This window comes from Scophthalmus maximus, chromosome 15 (assembly GCF_022379125.1).
Source record: "Scophthalmus maximus strain ysfricsl-2021 chromosome 15, ASM2237912v1, whole genome shotgun sequence".
In the NCBI taxonomy this organism is placed as follows: Eukaryota; Metazoa; Chordata; class Actinopteri; order Pleuronectiformes; family Scophthalmidae; genus Scophthalmus; species Scophthalmus maximus.
The window spans coordinates 260001-282500 of record NC_061529.1 but is presented as its reverse complement, the minus strand read 5'-3'; the positions used below and the strand labels follow the sequence as shown (position 1 = coordinate 282500).

At 47.4% G+C, this 22500-nt stretch overlaps 5 protein-coding genes across 17 annotated transcripts in view; 4 read left to right on the top strand and 1 right to left on the bottom strand.

The window, feature by feature from the left end:
- Window positions 1-5599, top strand: part of lgals3b (lectin, galactoside binding soluble 3b) — a 6903-nt gene extending 1304 nt beyond the window's left edge. For 3 of the 5 annotated variants that reach the window (XM_047327368.1, XM_047327369.1, XM_035611149.2), the window contains exons 2-7: window positions 549-570; window positions 2194-2287; window positions 2578-3080; window positions 3166-3254; window positions 3693-3861; window positions 4020-5599. In XM_047327368.1, the coding sequence (XP_047183324.1) occupies window positions 565-570; window positions 2194-2287; window positions 2578-3080; window positions 3166-3254; window positions 3693-3861; window positions 4020-4178 (1020 nt within the window). In that variant the 5' untranslated portion in view covers window positions 549-564 and the 3' untranslated portion in view covers window positions 4179-5599. The remainder of the gene's footprint in view (window positions 1-548; window positions 571-2193; window positions 2288-2577; window positions 3081-3165; window positions 3255-3692; window positions 3862-4019) is intronic. The other 2 variants (XR_007029791.1, XR_007029790.1) reach the window with 2 other exon arrangements.
- Window positions 5600-6197: 598 nt separating this feature from the next.
- On the top strand, window positions 6198-12272 carry fbxo34 (F-box protein 34). 3 transcript variants are annotated; one of them, XM_035611138.2, is made up of 3 exons: window positions 6198-6854; window positions 8749-8861; window positions 9505-12272. In XM_035611138.2, the coding sequence occupies exon 3, from the start codon at window positions 9512-9514 to the stop codon at window positions 11300-11302; it is 1791 nt and encodes a 596-aa protein (XP_035467031.2). In that variant the 5' UTR covers window positions 6198-6854; window positions 8749-8861; window positions 9505-9511; the 3' UTR covers window positions 11303-12272. The 3 variants fall into 3 exon arrangements, with proteins under 3 accessions (XP_035467031.2, XP_035467032.2, XP_035467033.2); XM_035611139.2 differs by having other exon boundaries at window positions 8724-8861; XM_035611140.2 differs by lacking the exon at window positions 8749-8861.
- Window positions 12273-12465: 193 nt separating this feature from the next.
- On the bottom strand, window positions 12466-15498 carry jmjd7 (jumonji domain containing 7). Of its 2 annotated transcripts, none has more exons than XM_035611147.2 (9): window positions 15348-15498; window positions 14182-14335; window positions 13962-14100; window positions 13746-13860; window positions 13568-13624; window positions 13339-13434; window positions 13178-13254; window positions 12948-13107; window positions 12466-12820 (listed from the first exon to the last, which is right to left on the bottom strand). In XM_035611147.2, the coding sequence occupies exons 1-9, from the start codon at window positions 15469-15471 to the stop codon at window positions 12669-12671; spliced, it is 1074 nt and encodes a 357-aa protein (XP_035467040.1). In that variant the 5' UTR covers window positions 15472-15498; the 3' UTR covers window positions 12466-12668. The 2 variants fall into 2 exon arrangements, with proteins under 2 accessions (XP_035467040.1, XP_035467041.1); XM_035611148.2 differs by having other exon boundaries at window positions 15317-15456.
- On the top strand, window positions 14937-20668 carry tbpl2 (TATA box binding protein like 2). Of its 6 annotated transcripts, XM_035611146.2 has the most exons (9): window positions 14942-15909; window positions 16331-16493; window positions 17071-17281; window positions 18083-18170; window positions 18255-18346; window positions 18429-18596; window positions 19339-19433; window positions 19962-20034; window positions 20537-20668. In XM_035611146.2, exons 1-9 carry the CDS (start codon window positions 15862-15864, stop codon window positions 20547-20549), a joined length of 951 nt encoding a protein of 316 aa, XP_035467039.2. In that variant the 5' UTR covers window positions 14942-15861; the 3' UTR covers window positions 20550-20668. The 6 variants fall into 6 exon arrangements, with proteins under 6 accessions (XP_047183329.1, XP_047183328.1, XP_035467039.2 ...); XM_047327370.1 differs by having other exon boundaries at window positions 14944-15909; window positions 18083-18346; XM_047327372.1 differs by lacking the exons at window positions 19962-20034; window positions 20537-20668 and having other exon boundaries at window positions 14941-15909; window positions 19339-19955.
- The window catches only part of atg14 (autophagy related 14), a 5145-nt gene continuing 3220 nt past the window's right edge, over window positions 20576-22500 (top strand). Inside the window, exons 1-5 of the mRNA XM_035611142.2 lie at window positions 20576-20994; window positions 21785-21847; window positions 21956-21998; window positions 22078-22159; window positions 22240-22477. Coding sequence (XP_035467035.1) covers window positions 20726-20994; window positions 21785-21847; window positions 21956-21998; window positions 22078-22159; window positions 22240-22477 — 695 coding nt within the window. The 5' untranslated portion in view covers window positions 20576-20725. The remainder of the gene's footprint in view (window positions 20995-21784; window positions 21848-21955; window positions 21999-22077; window positions 22160-22239; window positions 22478-22500) is intronic.

The following is a 22500-nucleotide window of genomic DNA, read 5'->3' as shown; positions in this document are numbered from 1 at the left end:
TGAAACATGAACAACATTGTGATCATGTATGAAACAATAACAACATTATGATTCTTTATGAAACATTAACAACATTATGATCATGTATGAAACAATAACAACATTATGATTCTTTATGAAACATTAACAACATTATGATCGTGTATGAAACATTAACAACATTATGATCATAGTTGAAACATGAACAACATTGTGATCATGTATGAAACATTAACAACATTATGATCATGTATGAAACCAGCTGACAGAGGTGAACAGTTTATGTTCGTCACGAATTAAAATGTGGATTATTAATGTAATAACTGTTCTACACTTTAAGCGTCGCGCAGCAGAATTCGGATGTCTTTGAATTTAATGGATTTCAGAAAACAATCTGTGATTTCTGTAAAGATGCCAAAGTCAAAGTTTGTTAAATTCAAATTATTATTTCATGTGTTGAAATATGACGTCATGACAAAGATCAGCAAGATCAGTGTGTGTGTGTGTCGTGTTGGGACTCGTCATTCACGCCCTCAGCTGCTGTCTGAAACCGTCTCTCTGTGTTTCAGGTCTCAGACGATCAGGATGGACGTGAGTAAACATTTCACACACTGTGACTGGAAAATGAATAATAATCATCATCATAATTCATTCATCAGTTATTGTGTATTATAAGTTTATAAGTTTTCTAACAGTCGCTGTCTGTCAGTACGAAGGTGTGACGCTCCGCCTCCCTCCCGTCGTCACTGGGACAGATTCATGAGTTTGTATTCATTTAAAACTGAAATATGAGCTAAGTTGTAAAGACAATGAAAACAGTTTCATGTTTCCAAACCTACGAGTGTCGTCGAGTTCAATCCTTGTGATTCTCCAGTCGATATCAGAGCCACGTTCAGGACGAGGGACTGACCCGTGTCCTCGGGTTCTACGGGGGGGGGGGGGGGGGGCTCCATGATCCATGATCTCCCTCGTGGATATGTGATGTGGGGTCAGTGGGCGGGGCTTAACCCCTCCCTGGATCTACACTGACTCAAACACAGTGTACACACACTGTAGCTGTAGTGTTTACAGTGTGAATGTGTGTGTGTGTGTATGTGTGTGTGTGTGTATGTGTGTGTGTGTGTATGTGTGTGTGTGTGTGGTTGTGTGTGTGTGTGAAGGGCGTTTGAATGTCAACAGGGTGGAATTCATACTGAACATTCCTGGACGACCTCTGAACAGTGAACACACCCTGAAACATGTCATGAGCTGCGCTGCCTTCAGGGACGGCTCGGACAGCGACAGAGTCTCGTCTGGTTTTGTCTCAGACAGACGCAGATTGTTTATGAGTCAGACTGTTTATCAGGACGTCCTGTCAGCACCTTGTCTCCCATCCGCCCACATAACGCTCACATGACCGTGGTGATTATTAATAATAATGACGATAACTTTACCACAAGAAAACAGAACAAAACAGATACAGCAGAGAATCGTCTGCATAGAGAATGAATCGATCCTCAGTCGCCTGAGACCAGTTGAAACAAAATAAAGCAGTAAGTGTGTGTCACCATGTTGTTGGACTCCAGCTCTCTGGTGCCCCCTGGAGGTGTCCCCCCGTAACACAAGCGGTTAAATCGGCAAGTGTGTGAACAGTTAAAGGGGCAGTAAGTGATTTAATCCAGGACACTTTTGTGAATATTTTTTGTGAATATTTCCTGACGATCCGTGAGCTGTTGTTTCTGGATCATACCATCAGTTTGTAACCCCCCCCCCCAGACACTTTAAGAGACGTGCTAGCGACCGCCTCCTTCGCAGTACACGGTCCACTGTAGACTGGAAAGGCTGATATCTTATTTGTCGTTCCGCTCTTGCCGTTGTCACTTAGTAGCGGAGCTGCAGTTAAGCTTGTCACCGTCGTGCAGTGACAGGTTGGGTCGGGAAAGATCCCCTCGTTGGATCCTTCGTTGTTCGAGGATGGAAGGATGCATTTGAAGGAGCCTTTGGAACAGGACTGTCTAAACTTCAAATGTAGCCTCCAAAGGACGCGGAGCCTGAACGGGCCAAACACGTGGTTTAGTATTGTAGTGAAACTACTGGAGGGGAAACCCTCACCCTTAATCGGAGCTGAACATGTCTTTGTATTTCAATGACAGTGACTTCTAGCGGACATTAAAGGAACTTCACTCAGTGAACTTCCATGTTTATTTACTTGTTTTTCTGTTCCTGTGTTTGCAGCTTGCAGAAGCTCTTGGTGATTGGCCCACTGGTGACAACCAACCAGCAGGTGGTGGTCCTTGGCTTGGAAACACCAGCAACACCACCTGGGCAGGTATGTCCACCAGCGCCCTCAAGGTCACGGCCCGACATAGAGACGAGGGGAGTGAACAATCAGTTCAATTGATTCTGGTGCTGTAGAAACATCATATAAACCAGATGGACTTGGTCCAAAATGTTCGACGAAGCACTTTAACGACTCTGTACATCAGTGCGAAGTTTTCTGATCGTGTTAAGTGGTTACCAGTGTAACGGGGCTCGGTGACTATGACAACAAAAATGGAAAGATCCAGAAAATGACAGGACGAATTTGTTATTATTAAAAACCTATGAATTCCCCTTCAGGTCAGGCTCCTGCCAACCCCGCCTGGCCCGTAGGTCCTGGTCCGACTGGAGGTGGAGGGGGGGTGTGGCCTGGAGGAAACCCCGGCCAGCCCACCGAACAACCCTCAGCACCTGGAGGATGGCCTAGTCATGCACCTGGAGCTGGACCAGCACCTGGAGGGTGGCCCGGTCCTGCACCTGGAGCTGGACCAGCCCCGGGAGGGTGGCCCAGTCCTGCACCTGGAGGTGGACCAGCACCTGGAGGGTGGCCCGGTCCAACACCTGGAGGTGGACCAGCACCTGGAGGGTGGCCCGGTCCTGCACCTGGAGGAGGACCAGCACCTGGAGGGTGGCCCGGTCCTGCACCTGGAGGTGGACCAGCACCTGGAGGATGGCCCAGTTCTGCACCTGGACCTGGAACAGCACCTGGAGGATGGCCCAGTTCTGCAACTGGACCTGGAACAGCACCTGGATCTGGACCTGGACCAGGACCCACCTTCCCCACTCTCCCTCAGCAGAGTCTGGTGAGGGAAAGAGGGAGAGTGACAGACAGTTACAGACAGTTACAGACACAGTTACTGACAGATGTGGTTGTTCCCTGGTTTACAGATGGTGCCGTACAACCAGGATCTTCCCAATGGAGTTTATGACCAGATGCTGATCACCATCGCTGGAACCGTCAAACCCAACGCTAACAAGTCAGAAGGATGGATGATGGATGATGGATGATGAACGGTTGATGGATGATGGATGATGGATGAAGAATGGATGATGGATAGTGGACGGGTGATGGATGATGGATGATGGATGACAGATGGACGATGGATGATGGATGATGGATGGTGGATGGATGCAGAACTCCATAGAGAATCTGGATGTTTTTCAGTCACAGTCGTCTGTTCCTCATGGATTCACAGTCACTTCTGCTGATTTTATTGTCACAGTCTGACTGAATGTGAACAGATACAAGTTAAAAACAATCACAGCTGACTCATTGAATCCGTACTCATTCCAGAGCATCATGGGAACTTTAGTTCTAGAGCGTAGAGAAGGTTTATCCCCAGATGTAAGTGAGAAAAAGAACAAAATAAGATTAGTAGAAGAATTATACAAACACGGTCTCTGTTGGTTTTCAGGATTACTCTGGATATGTTTGCGTCCAACGACCTGGCATTCCACTTCAACCCTCGCTTCAACGACGAGGGCAGGAAGACGATCATCAGGAACAGCTGCATCGGGAAGAAGTGGGGCAAAGAGGAAAGAGACCTGCGGAACTTCCCCTTCGCCCAGGGGCGGCCATTCGAGGTCAAGTATTGATCTCATGTCAATAAAAATGTCTTTGATTTCATTTCATTGCTAATAACTAGAAACTTTCTTTGTTTGTTTTCTAACTGTGGAGCTCAGGTGTCGGTGGTTCCCTGAATCCACCACAGCGTAATAACTGGGCTCTCTTGTATCTGCAGATTAAGATCCTTTGCACCAACAGCGAGTTTAAAGTCGCTGTCAACAACTCTCACCTGCTGGAATTCAAACACCGGCTCACAAACCTCAGATCCATCAACAAGTTTTGTGTCTACAACGACCTCACACTGTCCAACATCAGCGTGAAGACGGGGCCCTGACACGTCACCACACCCACTGGGTGGGGGGCGGGGCTTCAAACAGAGGAGATCACCAGTTTCATGATACTATATTCATCATAGATCTACAGATCCAGTCAAGATCTATTTTAGATCAATCAAACATCTAATCAGTCAGTCCGCTAGAGATTCCATTTCATCTGACATAGATTAACAGAATAGAGAGGTTGTTCCTCAGATCCTGTAGATTTACTAGTGATCCTCAGTGGATCTTAAGTGGATCTTCAATAGATCTTCAGCGGATCTAGAGCGGATCTTCAGTAGATCTTCAGTGGATCTTCAGTGATCTTCAGCAGATCTTCAACAGATCCTCAGTAGATCTTCAACAGATCCTCAATGGATCTTAAGTGGATCTTCAATAGATCTTCAGTGGATCTAGAGCGGATCTTCAGTAGATCTTCAGTGGATCTTCAGCAGATCTTCAACAGATCCTCAGTAGATTTTCAACAGATCCTCAGTGGATCTTCAGTAGATCTTCAACAGGTCCCCAGTAGATCTTCAACAGATCCTCAGTGGATCTTCAGCAGATCTTCAGTGGATCTTCAACAGATCTTCAGTAGATCTTCAACAGGTCCTCAGTAGATCTTCAACAGATCCTCAGTGGATCTTCAGCAGATCTTCAGTGGATCTTCAACAGATCTTCAGTAGATCTTCAACAGATCCTCAGTAGATCTTCAGTAGATCTTCAAATGGTCCTCAGTAGATCTTCAACAGATCCTCAGTGGATCTTCAGTAGATCTTTAACAGGTCCTCAGTTGATCTTCAGCAGATCTTCAGTGGATCTTCAACAGATCCTCAGTAAATCTTCAATAGATCCTCAGTAGAACCTCAGTAGATCCTCAGTAGATCTTCAACAGGTCCTCAGTAGATCTTCAGTAGATCTTCAAACGGTCCTCAGGAGATCTTCAACAGATCTTCAGTGGACCTTCAACAGATCCTCAGTAAATCTTCAATAGATCCTCAGTAGATCCTCAGTAGATCTTCAAATGGTCCTCAGTAGATCTTCAACAGATCCTCAGTGGATCTTCAGTCGATCTTTAACAGGTCCTCAGTGGATCTTCAGCAGATCTTTAACAGGTCCTCAGTGGATCTTCAGCAGATCTTCAGTGGACCTTCAACAGATCCTCAGTAAATCTTCAATAGATCCTCAGTAGATCCTCAGTAGATCTTCAAATGGTCCTCAGTAGATCTTCAACAGATCCTCAGTGGATCTTCAGTAGATCTTTAACAGGTCCTCAGTGGATCTTCAGCAGATCTTCGGTGGATCTTCAACAGATCCTCAGTAGATCTTCAGTAGATCCTCAGTAGATCTTCAGTAGATCCTCAGTAGATCTTCTTGTACTAGTTTTCTTTTGTTTGAATTCAGGTGATTCATATAAATAAAAGTTAATCTTCAACCTCAAGCTGTTTGAGTATTATTATTATTATATTTGCACAATATGCATTCTAAATTATAGTAAACTTTCAAATACAGTAGATTCTATTAAAAATAATTTTCTAAATATTGAATTACAACATTTTGTGGTTAATAGTATTTAAGATATTAAATTATATTTTAAATGTTTTCTTTAAAAAATAACAATAATATTAGGAGTGACACATGCTGCTTCTTCAGTTTGTTATCACTTCAAAGTTCTGCGAAGTTAAAAAATCAAACTTATACCACGAGAGGAAAGAGTCAATCCTTTAAATATTAAATATTATTAAATAAACAGTTTTTTGTATTTTATGGTCGTATTTGAATGAAAAGTGTGTCGACAGCAGCAACAGGGGGCGACACTGAGGCTCCTCCTCCTGCTGCTGCTGTGAGGAGAGAGGAGGAAGGGAAGGATACAAGGAGACGAGGAGCTAACAAAGGATATAAGGATGAAGGAACGGTAGAGATTAAGGAGGAAAGAAAGAGGAAGTACAGGAGGAGGATAAGAAGATAGAGAGGATGGGAAGAGGGGAGAGGACAGAAAAACAGATGAAGGGAGGAAGGAGGTAGAGAGGGGAAAAGGAAAGGAGGTGGAAAACTAGGAAGTAGGAAAGGAAGAGAGACAATAGGAAGGAAGTAAACGTGTTGTTGTTGTTGTTGAAAGTGAAGACGCTCAAGATAGATTGTAAATGGTGAGGAGGTCTCACTCTGTTTTTTTCATGTGTCACAGATTCATAGTCAAGATCATATCAGGTAAACATAATGAAACATAAACATAAAACTAAAAAATTAATCTTCTTCTACTATAAACATTATATCGTGGAGTGGCGCTGTAGTATATCGACCGAGATCCCGCCCACACATGCACTCCACCAATCACCTGGAACTAAAGTTCCAGGTGTCAATCATGACGTCACAGCCCGTTGTGATAGCATCAGGTGACCATACAGTCTGTGATTTAATAAACGCTCTATGAAAAACAACCAAAGAAACATCTTCTTGTATGAGGACGATCTTCGGCAGACCTCGTTACGTCATGACGCAGCCGCTCCAGCTGTACGTCAGTGTTCTCCGTCAGTCGTCGCAGATCAGGGAACCGACTGGTTCACTGACGGCGGAGCTCCGTTCGATCTGCGCTCTGAGGTTGAACATACCGGTTCTTCCGCGCCCATCGGAGGAACCGGCGACGGCGGAACAAACCGGGAACAGAGGCGGACACGGACGGAGTGACCCCCCCGCAGGTTGGTGTGACCCTCGGCCTCTGTCCGGTGTCTTCTGCTGCTCGGTGTCTGGACGTGAACCTGCAGCAACGTTCGGTCCTAACGACTCGTTGTTGTTGTTGTTGTTGTTGTTGTTGTTGTTGTTGCAGAAATGTCCTTTAGCCTTGGAGGCTAGTCAGTTAGCCAGGTGTATCATGGCTTCAGACGGCCGCGGCTAGTAGCATGCTAGTTAGCGCCGCAGCTAGCAAGTTTGGCTACTTGTGTGGACGGTCCCGCTCCGGAGAAAGACCGGAGACAGACCGGAGACAGACCGGGTGGTGACGGCGGATCGGACACATGTGGTGACCGTCTGCTGGACGTACACGTACCGGGGTCAGGCGTCAGAGCCGCCGGTGTGGAGCATATGCTAACAGACGGGAGGTGGGGCAGAGGCCTGGGGCTCCGTCTGTGATCCAGCTGAGGACCACCTGTCTCACCTGTCTCACCCGTCTCACCTCACAACCTCAGAGTCTCGTCCAGCAGGTTCATGAAGGCAACCTGAGACGTTTACGGTCTTTCACTTGTACGGTGGAGATGAAACAGGAATCTGTTCTGAGGTTTGTGACGAAAATCTATAATAACTATGAAGGATTTTCTGACATGTTGTTTTCAGTGCTAACCGGAAGCTAACTAGGCTAACATCTTCAACACACATGGGCTCCGCCCACATTAACACATCATTGAGTTTTAGCTTTAGAAGTGATGTCATCACATCCACTGTGATACAGACACACCTGAACACACACGTGTCACGTGACCACTCGGGTGTAAACAGGAAGTAGATCGTCTCTCTGCAGCTGGTTGCTTAGTAACGATGAACAGCGATGGTGAGAAGTCAGAGCAGGGACGACAACGAGGTGGAACTTTCACTGACAGGAAGTGTCAGCGACGTCGAGTTGTGACTGATGAGAATCAATCAGTGAAGAGAACGTGATGATGTCATCGCTTACAAACTAAAACATGACCCTGAATTTTTTTACACGTCGACCAGCAGCGTTTCCACATATCTCTGATCCAAGTTCCAGTTCCAAACTCTGGAATGCCAGGCGTAACCATAGCAACAGTAATGCGTTTTAAAAACCGAAGTGTGCGTGCGGAGCCTGAGTGAGAGAGGAAACTGGATTAAACGTCAGTTTTCTGCAGTAGAAAACCCGTCACGGTCACGTGTGTGAGCGTCCGGTGGGACTCAGGTGATCAACACCTGCACTTTGAACTTTGACCTGTGATTGATGAGTTGAGTGGCTCTCACAAACACACACACACACACACACACACACACACAGAGAGAGCTGAAGCTATGTTTTAAGTTTGCGTGCGTGTGTTTGTTCAGAGGAGGTACATTATTCGTAGGAACGATCTGAATGAGCACGAATGTATTTTTATGCGCTGGTGTGAACTCATGTCAAATGGGCGGAGCCTCAGCTGATCTTAAAACACCTGCGTTATGTTGCGTTTAACGTGTGTGTGTGTGTGTGTGTGTGTGTGTGTGTGTGTGTGTGTGTGTGTGTGTGTGTGTGTGAGTGTGTGTGAGTGTGTGTGAGTGAGTGAGTGTGTCAAACTGAGGGAACCAGTTTGGTTGGTCTGTGAAGCTCTGTGTGTTTTTGTCTTTTAGAAACATGAGGTGCAGCTCTACACACACATACACACACACACACACACACACTGTTGGTGTTTTCCAAGCATGCCTTGTGGTTGAAGCGAGGTGTGGTCGTCAGGCTGAAACAGGCTTCAGATCATTTTATGTCACTGAACACAGAGCAGAGACTCTGACCAATCACAGACCTGGAAACACTGTCACATGACTCAGACAGCTACAGTGGGTCCTAACACACTGTTGTTGTCGTCTTCGAGGCTCTCTGGTTGTGTTTCCTGTCAGGGGGCGGAGCTCACAGTGAACGTCTGAGATGTGAGTCTGAAGGACCAGAGGAGCTGTCACACAGACCAGGACCACACCCCCCCACCACCAACCAATCAGTACGCAGTCTGGAGGTAACCCCCACGCGGTCGAACTGTCTTAGAAATTAAAATGTCAACTACGTCTCCCATGGTGCATTTCATCAACTGACAGCCAATCACAGAGCTTTGTGTTCCGTCACTGAAGATCTCACCTGCCTGCCTCCCCAACAACAACCTGCAGCAGCAGAGTCTCATGGGTAATGTAGTGTTGGTCCAGCTGAAGGTTCCGTCCAGGAGAACATTGCCTCAACATCTGATTCAACGTCCTCGGTGTAGTTTCTAACAAACACGATCTGTGGACGTCCTGTAAGAGTCTCTGCTGTGCATGGATCTGGTTTTCAGGATGACATCACTGGTGATGTAACATAATGAAAAAATTAGTGTTTGTATCAAACATGAGTCATTGTGGTAACACCCCCCCCGTGGTCGAGAAGTGGGCATGTCGTCGTCTCTGCGACTGGTAATAATTATCATTGCACGAGGTGAAGTAAGACGCCCAGTTATATAACACAGTGAGAGGTCAGAGGCGAGTCACACTGAGGACGTTAAAGGAAACATGGCCTCAAACACTTAACTTCATATGTTGTCTCACCTCGACTGACGACCACAGACGCGTCAGATCAAACATCTTAACCTATGTTAAATATTTATCTCCCCCCCCCCCTCTCTCTCTCAGGACCATCATGCATCTGAAGTCATGTCCGAAGCTTGTTCGCTCCGAGCTGCGTTTGGACGCGGTTGGTGTTCAGACGTCGTCGCAGCGCAGCGGTCTGTTCGTGAGCCAGCAGGGAGGGCTGCTGAAGAGCAGTAACCATGGCAACTTCAACAACAGCCGGCGCCTCCCGCTCAGTGTCATCTCCACCAACACGCTTCGCTGCGGCAACACGGCAAAGAGCAACGTCAGCGTGGCGTCGCTGCGACTGAAGCCGCCCTGCAGCGCCACCCTGAAGCTCCTCCCCCCCGAGTGTGACACACTCACGCTGCACCAGACCGCCACCGAGGACGCCGAAATCCCGCTGGACATCTGGACCGTCATCAAGCCCGGACATGTCCGAGAGAAGATAGCCATCTTCGCTTCTGAGGGAGGACGGACCAAGGCCGGAGGCAGCGAACGCAGCTCGTCGTGTTCTGACCACGCGGAAGTGTCGGGTCTGACCCGCGGCGTGAAAGTGAAAGGAAGCCGGGAGGAGAACTGCAGTGCTAAGCGGCGCCGCAGGTCTGGAGGTAACCAGGTGCTCCAGCAGGGCCCAGGGAGCCAACACGACCACACACCACCTCCAAGCCACCTGGACGCCGCTCAGAGGTCGGCTGTCGGGTGGCGTGATGGCGAGGAGGCGACCGAGGCGGCAGAGGAGGAGGAGGAGCCGAATGTGTCGGTCGTGGAGATGGTGGCATTTCTGGAGCAGAGGGCGAGCGAGCAGCAAACAGACTGCAAACCTCAGCTCGCTCTCCAGAGGAGCTCCACCACCATCACGCTGTCCAGAGCGCCTGCCCCCGAGGTCAGGGCGGGGTCAGAGGTCAGGGGGGAGGAGCTGGAGAGCATCCGTGTGTCCGACATGGTGGCCAAGCTGGAGTCAGAGTGTCTGCGGAGGAGGGGGGAAGGGGGCCTGTCGAGGAGCAACAGTCTGAGGACGGTGGGACGAGTCCTGCTCACCGCCGGGGACCAGAGCTCCGCCCCCTCTGTGACATCATCACTGTCAGGAACTCAGAGTCCAATCAGCTGCTCAGAAACACCTTCCAGAGACACCTGCCTCCCCTCTGACCATGCCCCCTTCCCGAGTAGTGTCTCAGACACTCAGACTGTAGCCCCGCCTTCTCAGCCAGAGGCGGCAGAGCCTCTGCCCGGCTTGTTGTTTCTGTCTGCTGTTGGCAATTCAGCCTCCGCCCCTTCCCCCACAGACTCAGAGCCCCGCCCCCCTCCTGCTGTCGCTTCCTCTCCAGAATCAGAGAAGAGTGGGAGGAGACTGGCCAACAGGTGTGAGGAGGAGGTCGTGGGCCGGCGTGCGTCGGTAGCGTCGCAGGACTTCCTGGAGAAGCGTCAGCGGCTGCAGCAGCTGTTGGAGCCGCAGCCGCTGCTCGCCGCGCTGCCTCACCACCTGCTGGTGAAGATCCTGCTGCTGCTGCCGACGCAGAGTCTCGCCGCGCTCAAGTGCACCTGCGTCTACTTCAGGTTCCTCATCGAGAACTACGGCGTGCGGCCCGCCGACTCGCTCTGGGTGTGCGACCCACGTTACCGCGACGACCCCTGCAAGCAGTGCAAGAGGCGGTACGACCGCGGCGACGTGTCGCTGTGTCGCTGGCACCACAAGCCGTACTGCCAGGCGCTGCCCTACGGCCCGGGCTACTGGATGTGTTGCCACGGTGCCCACAGGAACTCGCCCGGATGCAACGTGGGTCTCCATGACAACCGCTGGGTGCCCGCATTCCACAGCATCAACGTTCCGATTTACAGGAGGAGAAGCCACGACGACTGAGTGTGTGTGTGTGTGTGTGTGTGTGTGTGTGTGTGTGTGTGTGTGTGTGTGTGTGTGTGTGTGTGTGTGTGTGTGTGTGTGTGTGTGTGTGTGTGTGTGTGTGTGTGTGTGTGTGTGTGTGTGTGTGTGTGTGTGTGTGTGTGTGTGTGTCAGCTACTCCCATGATGCAACACCTGATTGATCTGTAACATCAGCGTTGGCGCCTCATGCTGATCAAACCCCTTGTCGCAGTGTAAAGCTGTGACATCACAGTCACCTGGTCACTATGGGAGGAGTCCCGGCCAGGACTCACTGCCTCACTGATCATTGATGTCATTGTGATGTCACCTGTTTATCGATCTTATGGTCAAGGTGTCGTATGACAGGGACCGAGGATCCGCCCACACCGATACGTATTAGTTACATAAACTCTGTTACTCTCTAGACTCACTGTTGCTATGGTTACGCCTGGCCAGAGAAAACAGGAAGTGTAAATGATCATGTGAACGTCTGTTCAGTCGTCTGATGACACGACTGTGAGATTATGGGGTGGACGGAGCTTCAGTCACAGTTCCTCAGTTTGACACAAAAAATTCACAAACTATTAATCAAAAATCAAAATCGATCCGTTTTCTGTCAATAAACTAATGGATTAAATGATGGATCATCTGATCAGCTGCTGCTTTTCTTCACAGTTCTGTTGATTGATCATGTGATCGACAGTCGTAAGGTGTGTGAGGGGGCGGGGCCGCGGGGGGAGTCGTCAGTCAGCAGCTGAGTGATAATCACCTGATGGGAACAGGAAGTGGCCTTGAACGTCCCGGAAGACAATGCAATAAAAAAAGTAGGGATTATAAAAAGTATCAGGAGAAAATCTGATGGCCATTTTGTTTTTTTAAGTTCTGTTTGTTTGTGTCTTCAGGCTCTTTGTTCTGTTGAACATCTTTGTTCTGATCTGCTTTAATAAAGATTTTTCCTCGTGTGAAAAACATACGACTCGTGTTTTTATTGGACAGATTGAATCAGAATGTTCAGGAAACGTTTTCGGACACGCCCCCTAACAGCTAGTAAATACTAAATTAATAGCTGAAATTAACAATGAAATAATTGTGTGTATGTGTGTGTGTGAACGAACATGTAAAATGTTAGAACATTACAGACTTAAGACAGAGATCGCAACGTGATTGGTTGTTCACTCTACTTCTTGGTTTTTAATGGTGATTGTCAACCAGTGTAACAGGAGCATTATCTGTTTCCTCCGTCAGTGGAAAATTAACAGTTTTTTATAAAGTATCACATTGTATACAAGAAAATGACTCTGGTAAAGTCTTGAAGTCGCTCACATCAAATGTTCTTAAGTTTCAAAGGTAAAATTCAATTCTTCAATTTAAACTTTATCAACAGTATTTATTCCTCCCTCCCTCCTCACAGCGGTGACGTCCCACAGCGGTGATGTCACAGCGGTGATGTCGCACAGCGACTCCAGCAGCTGGTAGTAGTTGTACTTGATGTCGTACTCCATGTCGTACCAGAAGTTCACTGCAGCAGAGAGAAGATATGGAACCACATGAATTTAAATTTACCACCTGTGACCTGTTGACCTTGGGTCGTGGGGGCGGGGCCTGCCAAGGTCACCTGGCGCTGCGTTCAGGTGCATGGTGTTTACCTGCGACACAGCCGTGTGACTGCTGCACATGATGGAACCAGAGCGATGGCAGGTAGAGCATCTCGCCAGCCTTCACGCTGCAGTGAAGCGGCCTAGCCTGGCGGTACTGAGGGTACCGGTCCAGGTCCGGGTCCAGGGGGTCCAGGGGGATCCACGGCACCTGGGGGGGCGGGGCAGTGTGTCAGATGGAGCAGAGGGCAGTGACATTAACATACGGGTCCTGAACGCACCTTCTCACAGTCTCTCTGATCCAGAACCTCAAACTCGCCGTCATCTCGCTGATGATAAACCGCTGGCTGATACACACCTGACGGAGAGAGGGAGCGTTACTATGGTTACTAGCTCACTATTGTGGTTACAGAGGTGGATTGAAGGTGGTTGCTGTGACTACCGTAAGGGATGAAGGGCCGATCTGTGGGCGGCAGCAGGATGAAGTTCTTCTCTCCAGAGATCACACAGTAAAGATTCTCATAGTGATCTTTGTGCACTGACACACACCGACACACACACACACAGACACACCGACACACACACACACACACACACACACACAGTGTTTACAGTGTATAAACTGTGTTTGTGTGTGTATGTGTGTGTGTCGGTGTGTGTGTGTGTCTCACTGGAGGTGACAGCGTTCGATTCTCCAAGCCAGAAGTTCACAGCATCTGGTAACTTTCCTAAAAAAATAAGAAATATGGACATGTGACTCTCGACCTGAGCTCAGCCTCCGACACAGTGGGTCACACCCCCCTGACCCCTGACTGTTCTGGTCTGGACACATCACATGTACAGACTCACCAAGCGCGGCGCTCATCCAGGGAACGTGACGCTCCAGGTCGTCGGTGAGCTCCGGCAGCTCGTCCAGCAGATTGGAGCTCTGCTTCTGGATGTAATACACACCAGAGGAACACACCTGCACGCACACGCACACACGCACACACGCACACACGCACACACTGTCAGGATGCAGTGTGTCAGTCGTCCTGCAGGGGGCGGCAGCAGCGTCCCTCTCACCTTCCCCTCGATGATGTCCAGGACGGAGGAGAAGGTCATCCTTCTCTCTTCAGGCATGACGAATCGATCCCCGTCGACGGCGTCGGCGAAGCCAGTCGGGGTCACTGCCACGCTGATGACCTTTGACCCCACCTTCTCCCTGCGGACAGGAAACAGGATGTAACAGGATGTAACCGCACAAGAAGACAAGTGCAGGTGCCGTTGGGTGGGGCCTCCTCACCTCAGGTACTGTGGCGTCCACCGGGTCAGCGCCGGCCAGTGGCCCAGTGCGTTGCGGATGATGCACGGTTTGTTGGGTCCGATCCAGTCGCGATGGAACTGCAGTGAGTCTGGAGGCTCGTCCAGGTACGGCACGGACCGGTTCAGGTACAGATCTGCAGGGTCATCAATCAATTATCAATCAATAAGATAAGATAAGATATACCTTTATTCGTCCCACAATGGGGAAATTCGGGCTTTACAGCAGCAAAGTGGACAGTATCCACTGATTCATCAATCACTGCTATTGATCAGCTGACTCAGGAATCATCACTGTTACCATGACTATTGCAGCACCAGTGGTCACGGTAAATAAAAATGGACGACGTGACAGATCAGCATCTGTAGCCCCGCCCCCTGGTGTCTGGCCGCGGTAGTTCATAAGCCCCGCCCCTTAAGAAGTGATGCACGTAATCATGTAAGTTCCTTTTACATATGAATCGTCACATGTGACGTCACACGTCATGGGGATAAATATGAGTGACAGGACACAACCTTTCACTTCCAGTTTCTAGATTATTAATTTTTTTAATTTGTAATTTTTGAATTAATATTTTTATTTATGTTTAACATTAATCAACCTGATGAGAACTAAAGAGACCAAATCGTTCATCTTCACTACGACGTCACGTGATGACGTGATGACAGGTCACGAGGTCAAAGGTTAGAGGAGGAGTAAACTACGTCGTCATGTGACGTCATGGTGAAACGACACATTTCTGAAGATGAACTACAAAAAACTCAGCGGTTCCATCAGCATGTTTCAGGGTTTTTGATTCATATGTAACAATAACTGACATCTGGGTCATATTCATACTCTTCTTTTTCTTCTTCAGATGGAATCTTAACGTTCGATCATGACGCGTCATGTTAAATATCGCTGCCGCAATGAATTGTGGGTCTGTTTCTCTTTCCTCTCACAAAGAAGCTCCTGTGTGTCCTCTGCTAAAGGAGACAGGAAAGGAAGTCTGAACATCATCATGGTGCTGAGGAAACACTTCAAGGTCACTTTTGGGAAACTTCCTAAACACATTTGACAATTCGACCGCAGTCTCTGATTCTTTTCCTTTGAATCCTCGTCGACATGTTTCCTTCACCTCGTGACGTCAGAACTCTGGACCTTCTCACCATGAGCCTCCAGTGAAAACTCAGTCAGTCGTTTCTTCACAGGATCCATCTTGTTTCTGTGTTCAGTTATAAAAGAATCATCATTAATATTCATCTCTTCTATCCTCGCGCTGCCATGCCGCATTGTTTACATCCTGTGCGCATGCGCGCAGAGCTCCGCTCCTGGCGCGTGTCTGCAGTGCAGCGCTCCGCCTGCAGGCGGGAGGGTGAAGTGCAGGTGGAGCAGGTGAGAGTGATGTTCTCATTATCTTCTCTTCCAAACTCTGAACCAGTCAGACGTGATCGATCACTGATCAGTTTCCGATCAACACGAGGTCAGAAGCTGAAGATTAAAACAGGATTTACCTCTGAAAGTACAAATTGACTTTGTGTCAGAGTGAGAGTTTGTTGAGTTCACGTCACATCTGTGACGATTGGATGCAGCTGTGCAGGATCAGGTCCTGGATCAGGTCCTGTAAGGTCCTGGATCAGGTCCTGGATCAGGTCCTGGACCAGGTCACCTGCCTCTTCACTCATGGACGAGTCGGCGTTGGAGCGTTACTTCGATGACTCCATTGCAAATGTGAGTAGAGACGCTCGGTGTATGATGTCATGTGTGATTTAGCGCTTGCTTTTAGCAATGAAAAGTGCTCTATAAATGAAATTTATTATTATTATGATGTCACCTGTGATGAGTTAAATCATCAAAATGACATTGAAGCTTCAGCTCGTCCTCATACTTTGACGTAAACTAGATTTAAATCTGAAACGTTGCTTTTAACTGAAACAACAAACCTTAAACAAACATTTTCACCATTAAGTCGATAAGTGATAAAATATGTTTGACGCTCTCACGTCACAGAACACGTCCCATTCATAAATGTCCCTGAATGCACCACCTGAAACTGGACACGATCAGCTGATCAGGGATGACGTCATGGGGTCAGTGAGCAGGTCAGTGTTCAAGGCACCTGATAGATCGATTGATTGATTTGCTCCTGCAGGAATCCAGCTTCATGTTGGGGGAGGAGCTGGGTCTACAAGACCCCGCCCCCCCCCGGCAAGACGCCTCTCACCTGTCAGCGAAGGCGGGGCCACGCGGAGAGCAGGGGGAGGAGCTAGACCTCAGTTTTCTACCTGATGAGCTCAGCACACAGGATGACACAGGTGAGACATCTGTATATGAACACAATATGTGACTGTATATAAAGATGATCAGCGACTGTATATAAAAAAGATCAGAGACTGTATATAAAGACGATCACTGACTGTATATAAAGATGATCACTGACTGTATATAAAGAAGATCACTGACTGTATATAAAGACGATCACTGACTGTATATAAAGATGATCACTGACTGTATATTAAGATGATCAGCGACTGTATATAAAAAAGATCAGAGACTGTATATAAAGAATATCACTGACTGTATATAAAGAATATCACTGACTGTATATAAAGACGATCACTGACTGTATATAAGATAATCAGCGACTGTATATAAAGACGATTTCTGACTGTATATAAAGATGATCAGCGACTGTATATAAAGACGATCAGCGACTGTATATAAAGATGCCGCCATCTTGTGCTGGTGACGTCATGTGCAGCATGGTATAAAGGCTCCACCCACACATGCTCTCGAACCAATCCTCAGTCAGTGTCAGCTGTCAGTCATGACATCTCAGCCAGTTTTTATATCATTAATTACTAATGAAAACAAGGTATTTTTTTCCTCCAGCTGCTGCAGCAGAGTCTCAAACTGCAGCTGACACGTCTCACGACAGCGGCATCTGTCCGGACTACAACTCCCAGGATTCCACAGCAGCAGAGCTCCAGCAGGGGGCGTCCACTTCTGGAATGGGGACCAGTGCCTCCCCCTTCTGTCCTATGACCCCCATGACTCCCATGACCCCTGTGACCGAGAGATCAGGGATCATCCCACAGTTACAGTAAGTTACTGATGAATACTTCACGTGTAGTACTGTTACTTCACCTGTAGTACTGTTACTTCATCTGTAGTAATGTTACTTCATCTGTAGTATTGATACTTTATCTGTAGTATTGATATTTTATCTGTAGTACTGGTGCTTTATCTGTAGTATTGATACTTTATCTGTAGTAATTGTACTTTATCTGTAGTGTTGATACTTTATCGTAGTATCGATACTTTATCTGTAGTAATGGTTCTTTATCTGTAGTGTTGATACTTTATCGGTAGTAATGGTACTTTATCTGTAGTAATGATACTGTATCGGTAGTATTGATACTTTATCTGTAGTAATGGTACTTTATCTGTAGTAATTGTACTTTATCTGTAGTGTAGATACTTTATCGTAGTATCGATACTTTATCTGTAGTACTGTTACTTCATCTGTAGTAATGTTACTTCATCTGTAGTATTGATACTTTATCTGTACTATTGATATTTTATCTGTAGTACTGGTGCTTTATCTGTAGTATTGATACTTTATCTGTAGTAATTGTACTTTATCTGTAGTGTTGATACTTTATCGTAGTATCGATACTTTATCTGTAGTAATGGTTCTTTATCTGTAGTGTTGATACTTTATCGGTAGTAATGGTACTTTATCTGTAGTGTTGATACTTTATCGTAGTATTGATACTTTATCTGTAGTTCTGATACTACACAGTCCAACTATCGTTCAGGTGTTCAGTTTAGTGCGACATGTCAGTGTTCCTTAAGTGTTGCGTTGAGGTGCTGCTATGACGCTCGGCTCTGGTTTGTGCAGGAACATCGTGTCCACTGTGAACCTGTGTTGTCCTCTGGACCTAAAGTTCATCGCCCTGCAGGCCAGAAATGCAGAATACAACCCAAAGGTTCTGACGATGTCCCAATGTCAGTGTCAGTCTGTTGTAAACGTGACTTTGGAAAATATGTCGCTGTTCATTATGGTGTTTCAGCGTTTCGCGGCTGTCATCATGAGGATCCGCGAGCCTCGGACCACAGCACTGATCTTCAGCTCAGGGAAGATGGTCTGTACCGGGGCCAAGAGGTCAGTCTGGACTCTGCCTCCTCAGTCTGGATCCGTCCCCTGAACTGTTGAGTAACCTTCTTCTTCCCTCTGGGTGTTTGAGTGAGGAGCAGTCGCGGCTGGCAGCCAGGAAATACGCCCGGGTGGTGCAGAAACTTGGTTTCCCCGCTCGCTTCATGGACTTTAAAATCCAGAACATGGTGGCCAGCTGTGACGTCTTCTTCCCCATCCGACTGGAGGGACTGGTTCTGACCCACCAGCAGTTCAGCAGGTACAAACACTGACTACAGACAAGGTCTGTAGATCACAGTTTCAAAGGGAAAACTTCAAAATGAAATGAATTAATCAGTCGGTCGATTCACTCACAGAAGAGACGACATAAACAATCAGAGTTTTCAGTGTTTTCAAAATGATCAACTTTGACTCGAGATTTGGTGCCATTGTTGAATAATGATCTGTTGTTAACATCCATCCATCAGCTGGGTTGATTTCAGGAGATCAAGTCAAAGGTCACGACCTTAAAGAACGTAGTTAGCTTAGAGTTAGCTTATATGATGTTAGCCAAGAGTTGTCTCTCATCAGCTTATTTGTGTTTTTGTTTGCTGAGTTACATTACATCATCATAGAGTTAGATTGAATTAAGTTATCTAAAAGTTAGATTATATTATATCAGCTAAGAGTTAGCTTCTGTTAGATCATCGTATCAATTTATTTTGTGTTGTTGTTTGCTTAGTTAGCTCATGTTTTATTAGCTAAGAGTTAGCTCATGTTATCCAGAAGACACAATCAGCTGATGATATTTTGAAGGTACAAAGCACATGTCATTTGTATTCTATAAAAGAATATTGAACATTAAAATATATATATATATACACACACACACACACACACACACACACACACACACACACACACTGATATTTCTTTGGGCGTCACCCTTTTTCTTCAGATTCACGATGAAACTTGATTCAAACACAGTTGAGCCTTGACTGAACGTGTGTTTTCGTGTCCAGTTACGAACCAGAGCTGTTTCCAGGCCTCATCTACCGGATGGTGAAACCTCGCATCGTCCTGCTCATCTTCGTGTCGGGGAAAGTGGTTCTGACCGGTAACGAAACTCTCCACGTGGTTGATTACAATGATCTGTATCACATGACCACGAGGTCTGTGGTCACTCTTCTTCTGCACCTGTGGAAACTCTGCGTTTAGCTGAATGCTATCACTCTCTCGTGTAGCACGAGAAGTTTGCATGATTACCAATGAGAGAAACATGTTTTCTCGTCATCCTGATATCTGAGATACAGATCACATAATTCAGAAATGGAAACTCGTAATTATTAACAGGGATCTGGTAAATCAGGTCTCCAGATCTCAGTTCTGATTTGTGTAATCATGAAATGCTGATGTCATGATGCAGGAATGAAGATATTGAACTGATGAAACAGCTACGATAGTAATGAAGTTTGTGTCTTATAATTATGGAATACATTATTGTTGTTGTTGTAAAAGTATGTGACCTAGTCCTTTTGAAAGTCAAATTTCAAAATTGAATAGTTTTTTTCTCTGGCAAATTAGTTTCCGGATACTTTTCATGAATAAAGTTAAAACAGTTATTGAGTCGTGTGCTGAATTGCAGGAGCTAAAGAACGAGCTGAGATCTACGAGGCGTTCGAGAACATTTATCCGATCCTGAGAGGCTTCAGGAAGCAGTGAGGACTTCTGTTCATTCATAAATAGATTATGTATTTGTGTCTTATTTTTGTTGAGCAGCAGCAGAGTTTAATCAGATGAATGTATCATTACTCTGAAAAATAAATAAACAACTGTTTTCTGAATCGCTGCACAGAAAACCCCCAAACTGAGTTTAGGATTTATTAATTTCCTCTGAATCAGACGCTGACGGTTTCTTATGTTCTGTATATTTCATATCTGCGACGGATGAAAACCTGTTTCTGTCACGAGAAGTGACTCGATGTGATTTATTCCACAATAAGTTACACGGAGCATTAAGAACTGAGTTATGAGGTCAGAAGACAAGTTTTACTTAATAGTTTAATTAGTGAGTTTTAAACCTAATCAAGATGTCGTTATTTCATATTCTCATAAAGACATAGCATGTGTTTTTATTTTTTTATATTTGTATTTTTTATTTAACTTTGTGACGTTTTGCGTGAACCTGTGATGTTTCTCTGACTCCGCCCACAATTGTAGCGTCATTACATAAACAAACCCGTCAGAGGAAACCGGAAGTGGCGGACTGATGATAGTGTGGAACTCTAGATAACAACAACAGCAACACTCGTGTCCGTCCGTGGTCACCGACACCTGGACGATATGACCCCGACACCACACAACGTGTAACGGGCAGATCCGCAGTAGCCGCGTTAGCCGCGCTCCTCCATGGCGTCGTCGGCGGGACTCGGCACTGAGCGAGCAGCTCCGTCCTCCGGCTCTCACTGCGGGGGCAGGCCGCCTCTCCGGCCCCACCACCCCCACCCGGCTCACTCCGTCGCGGGCTGCGTGATGGTGGAGTCGGTGGACGACGCGGAGGGTCTGTACGTGGCGGTGGAGCGATGCCCCCTGTGCAGCACCTCCCGCCGCAGACTCACCTGCGCCCGGTGCGTCCAGGCCGGAGACTTCGTGTACTTCGACGGGAGGAACACGGAGAGGTAACGTTCAGTGTCCCCCGGTGTCCTCCGCTCCGGTGTCCCCGGTGTCCCCCGCTCCGGTGTCCCCCGCTCCGGTGTCCCCGGTGTCCTCCGGCGGAGCTTCCCTCTGACATCAGACCAGAAGATTACCGTTGTTTGTTGACCAGTGATGATGAAGTCGTATGAAGATGTGATATGAATCATGTCTGATGTGTTTTAAACTCCTGCTGAAGTGAATAACAGATTTATTCATGTATTTAAATATTTTACACGTTTCTTCTTCGGAGGTTTAACAGATGTTTATGTCGCTGACGTCACAGTCACTGTTAGAATCTTACTGTTTTTAAATAAAGTTAATTCAGGAGAAGTGTTGACCTCAGCTCGGTTAGCATTAGCTGCTAACACCTGGCGGTTAGCATTAGCTGCTAACACCTGGCTGTTAGCAGTTAGCTTGTTATCTGTGTTGTGGTGAGTTCAGGTCCAGGCTGCTGGTCTCCATCAAGTTCATCAGATGTTGTTAGCTGTTAGCTTCCCACTGTTGACTCAGCCTGTAAGTGTTAGCTGGGGACTGTGACACAACACGTGAAACCCAAAATAACTTAGTCCTCATAGTTATTTTCATGTCAGGGTCAGTTTCCCAACCCTATGGGGGCCGACAGGGGGCAACAGCCTGACAAGGGGCCAACAGGGGGTTAGGGGCTGACAGGGAGCCAACAGGGAGCAAGGGGCCGCCGGGGCCCGGTGGGTCCGGTGCTGCTCAGCTCGGAGGTGACGTGATATAAAGTTCTGTTGAGCTGTTTGTTCTGTTTAGATACACAGAGAAGCTCGAGAGACTGAAGCAGCTGAAGGAGCAGAAGGAGGAGCTGCAGCAGAGGTGAGGGGGCGGGGCTCTAACCATGCGTCTGATTGGATGATGATTGGCAGGGGGCGGGGCTGTAGCCATGCGTCTGATTGGATGATAACCTCTCTGCTCTGTCATCAGAACCATCCAGGCCATGGACAGGAAGCTGCAGGCCGATCAGATGGTGAGTCACGTGACCGGAGTTTAGTTTAAAAACTCGTATCACTGTTGTTATGGTTTCGCCCGGTGTCCTGTTTCCGCAGAAGTGGAAGCTCATGTCGTGTCGGATGAAGATCGAGCAGCTGAAGGAGGCAGTTGCCTGGGGCAACGAGGAGGTGAAGAGCGGTGAGTGTGTCCGCCGCCTCCTTCACTTGAAGTGGTCACGTGACCGCTCCTGTCTCAACCCGTGTCTCCACCCCCGTCAGATAAAGACCTGCACATGCGCTCGCAGGAGGACGGGCAGCGGCTGCAGCGGCGAGCTGGACGTCACCAGGAGAAACGGGACAAGATCGAGCGTCACAACCGTCGACTGGGGGAACTGATGGAGAGACGCAGTCGAGAGCTGCAGAGTCGACTGAGTCAACTGGCGGCGCTGAGACAAGACCACATCCTGGAGCTCACCACACACATCTTCAACACTCAGGAGGAGAAGCAGGGCAGCAGGTGAGACACTGCACCTGAACGCA

Bases quoted from the DNA above. Each gene is read 5' to 3' on its own strand.
- fbxo34 (XM_035611140.2), top strand. From the start codon at position 9,512: ATGCATCTGAAGTCATGTCCGAAGCTTGTTCGCTCCGAGCTGCGTTTG.
- jmjd7 (XM_035611147.2), bottom strand. From the start codon at position 15,471: ATGCGGCATGGCAGCGCGAGGATAGAAGAGATGAATATTAATGATGAT. The intron at 14,101-14,181 runs GTGAGGAGGCCC...TCCTGTCCGCAG, and splicing joins TGGACGCCACAGTACCTGAG to GGAGAAGGTGGGGTCAAAGG. The intron at 13,255-13,338 runs GTAGTCACAGCA...TCTCTCCGTCAG, and splicing joins TCGGCCCTTCATCCCTTACG to GTGTGTATCAGCCAGCGGTT.
- tbpl2 (XM_035611143.2), top strand. From the start codon at position 15,862: ATGGACGAGTCGGCGTTGGAGCGTTACTTCGATGACTCCATTGCAAAT. The intron at 15,910-16,330 runs GTGAGTAGAGAC...TTGCTCCTGCAG, and splicing joins TCGATGACTCCATTGCAAAT to GAATCCAGCTTCATGTTGGG. The intron at 18,347-18,428 runs GTCAGTCTGGAC...TGGGTGTTTGAG, and splicing joins GTCTGTACCGGGGCCAAGAG to TGAGGAGCAGTCGCGGCTGG.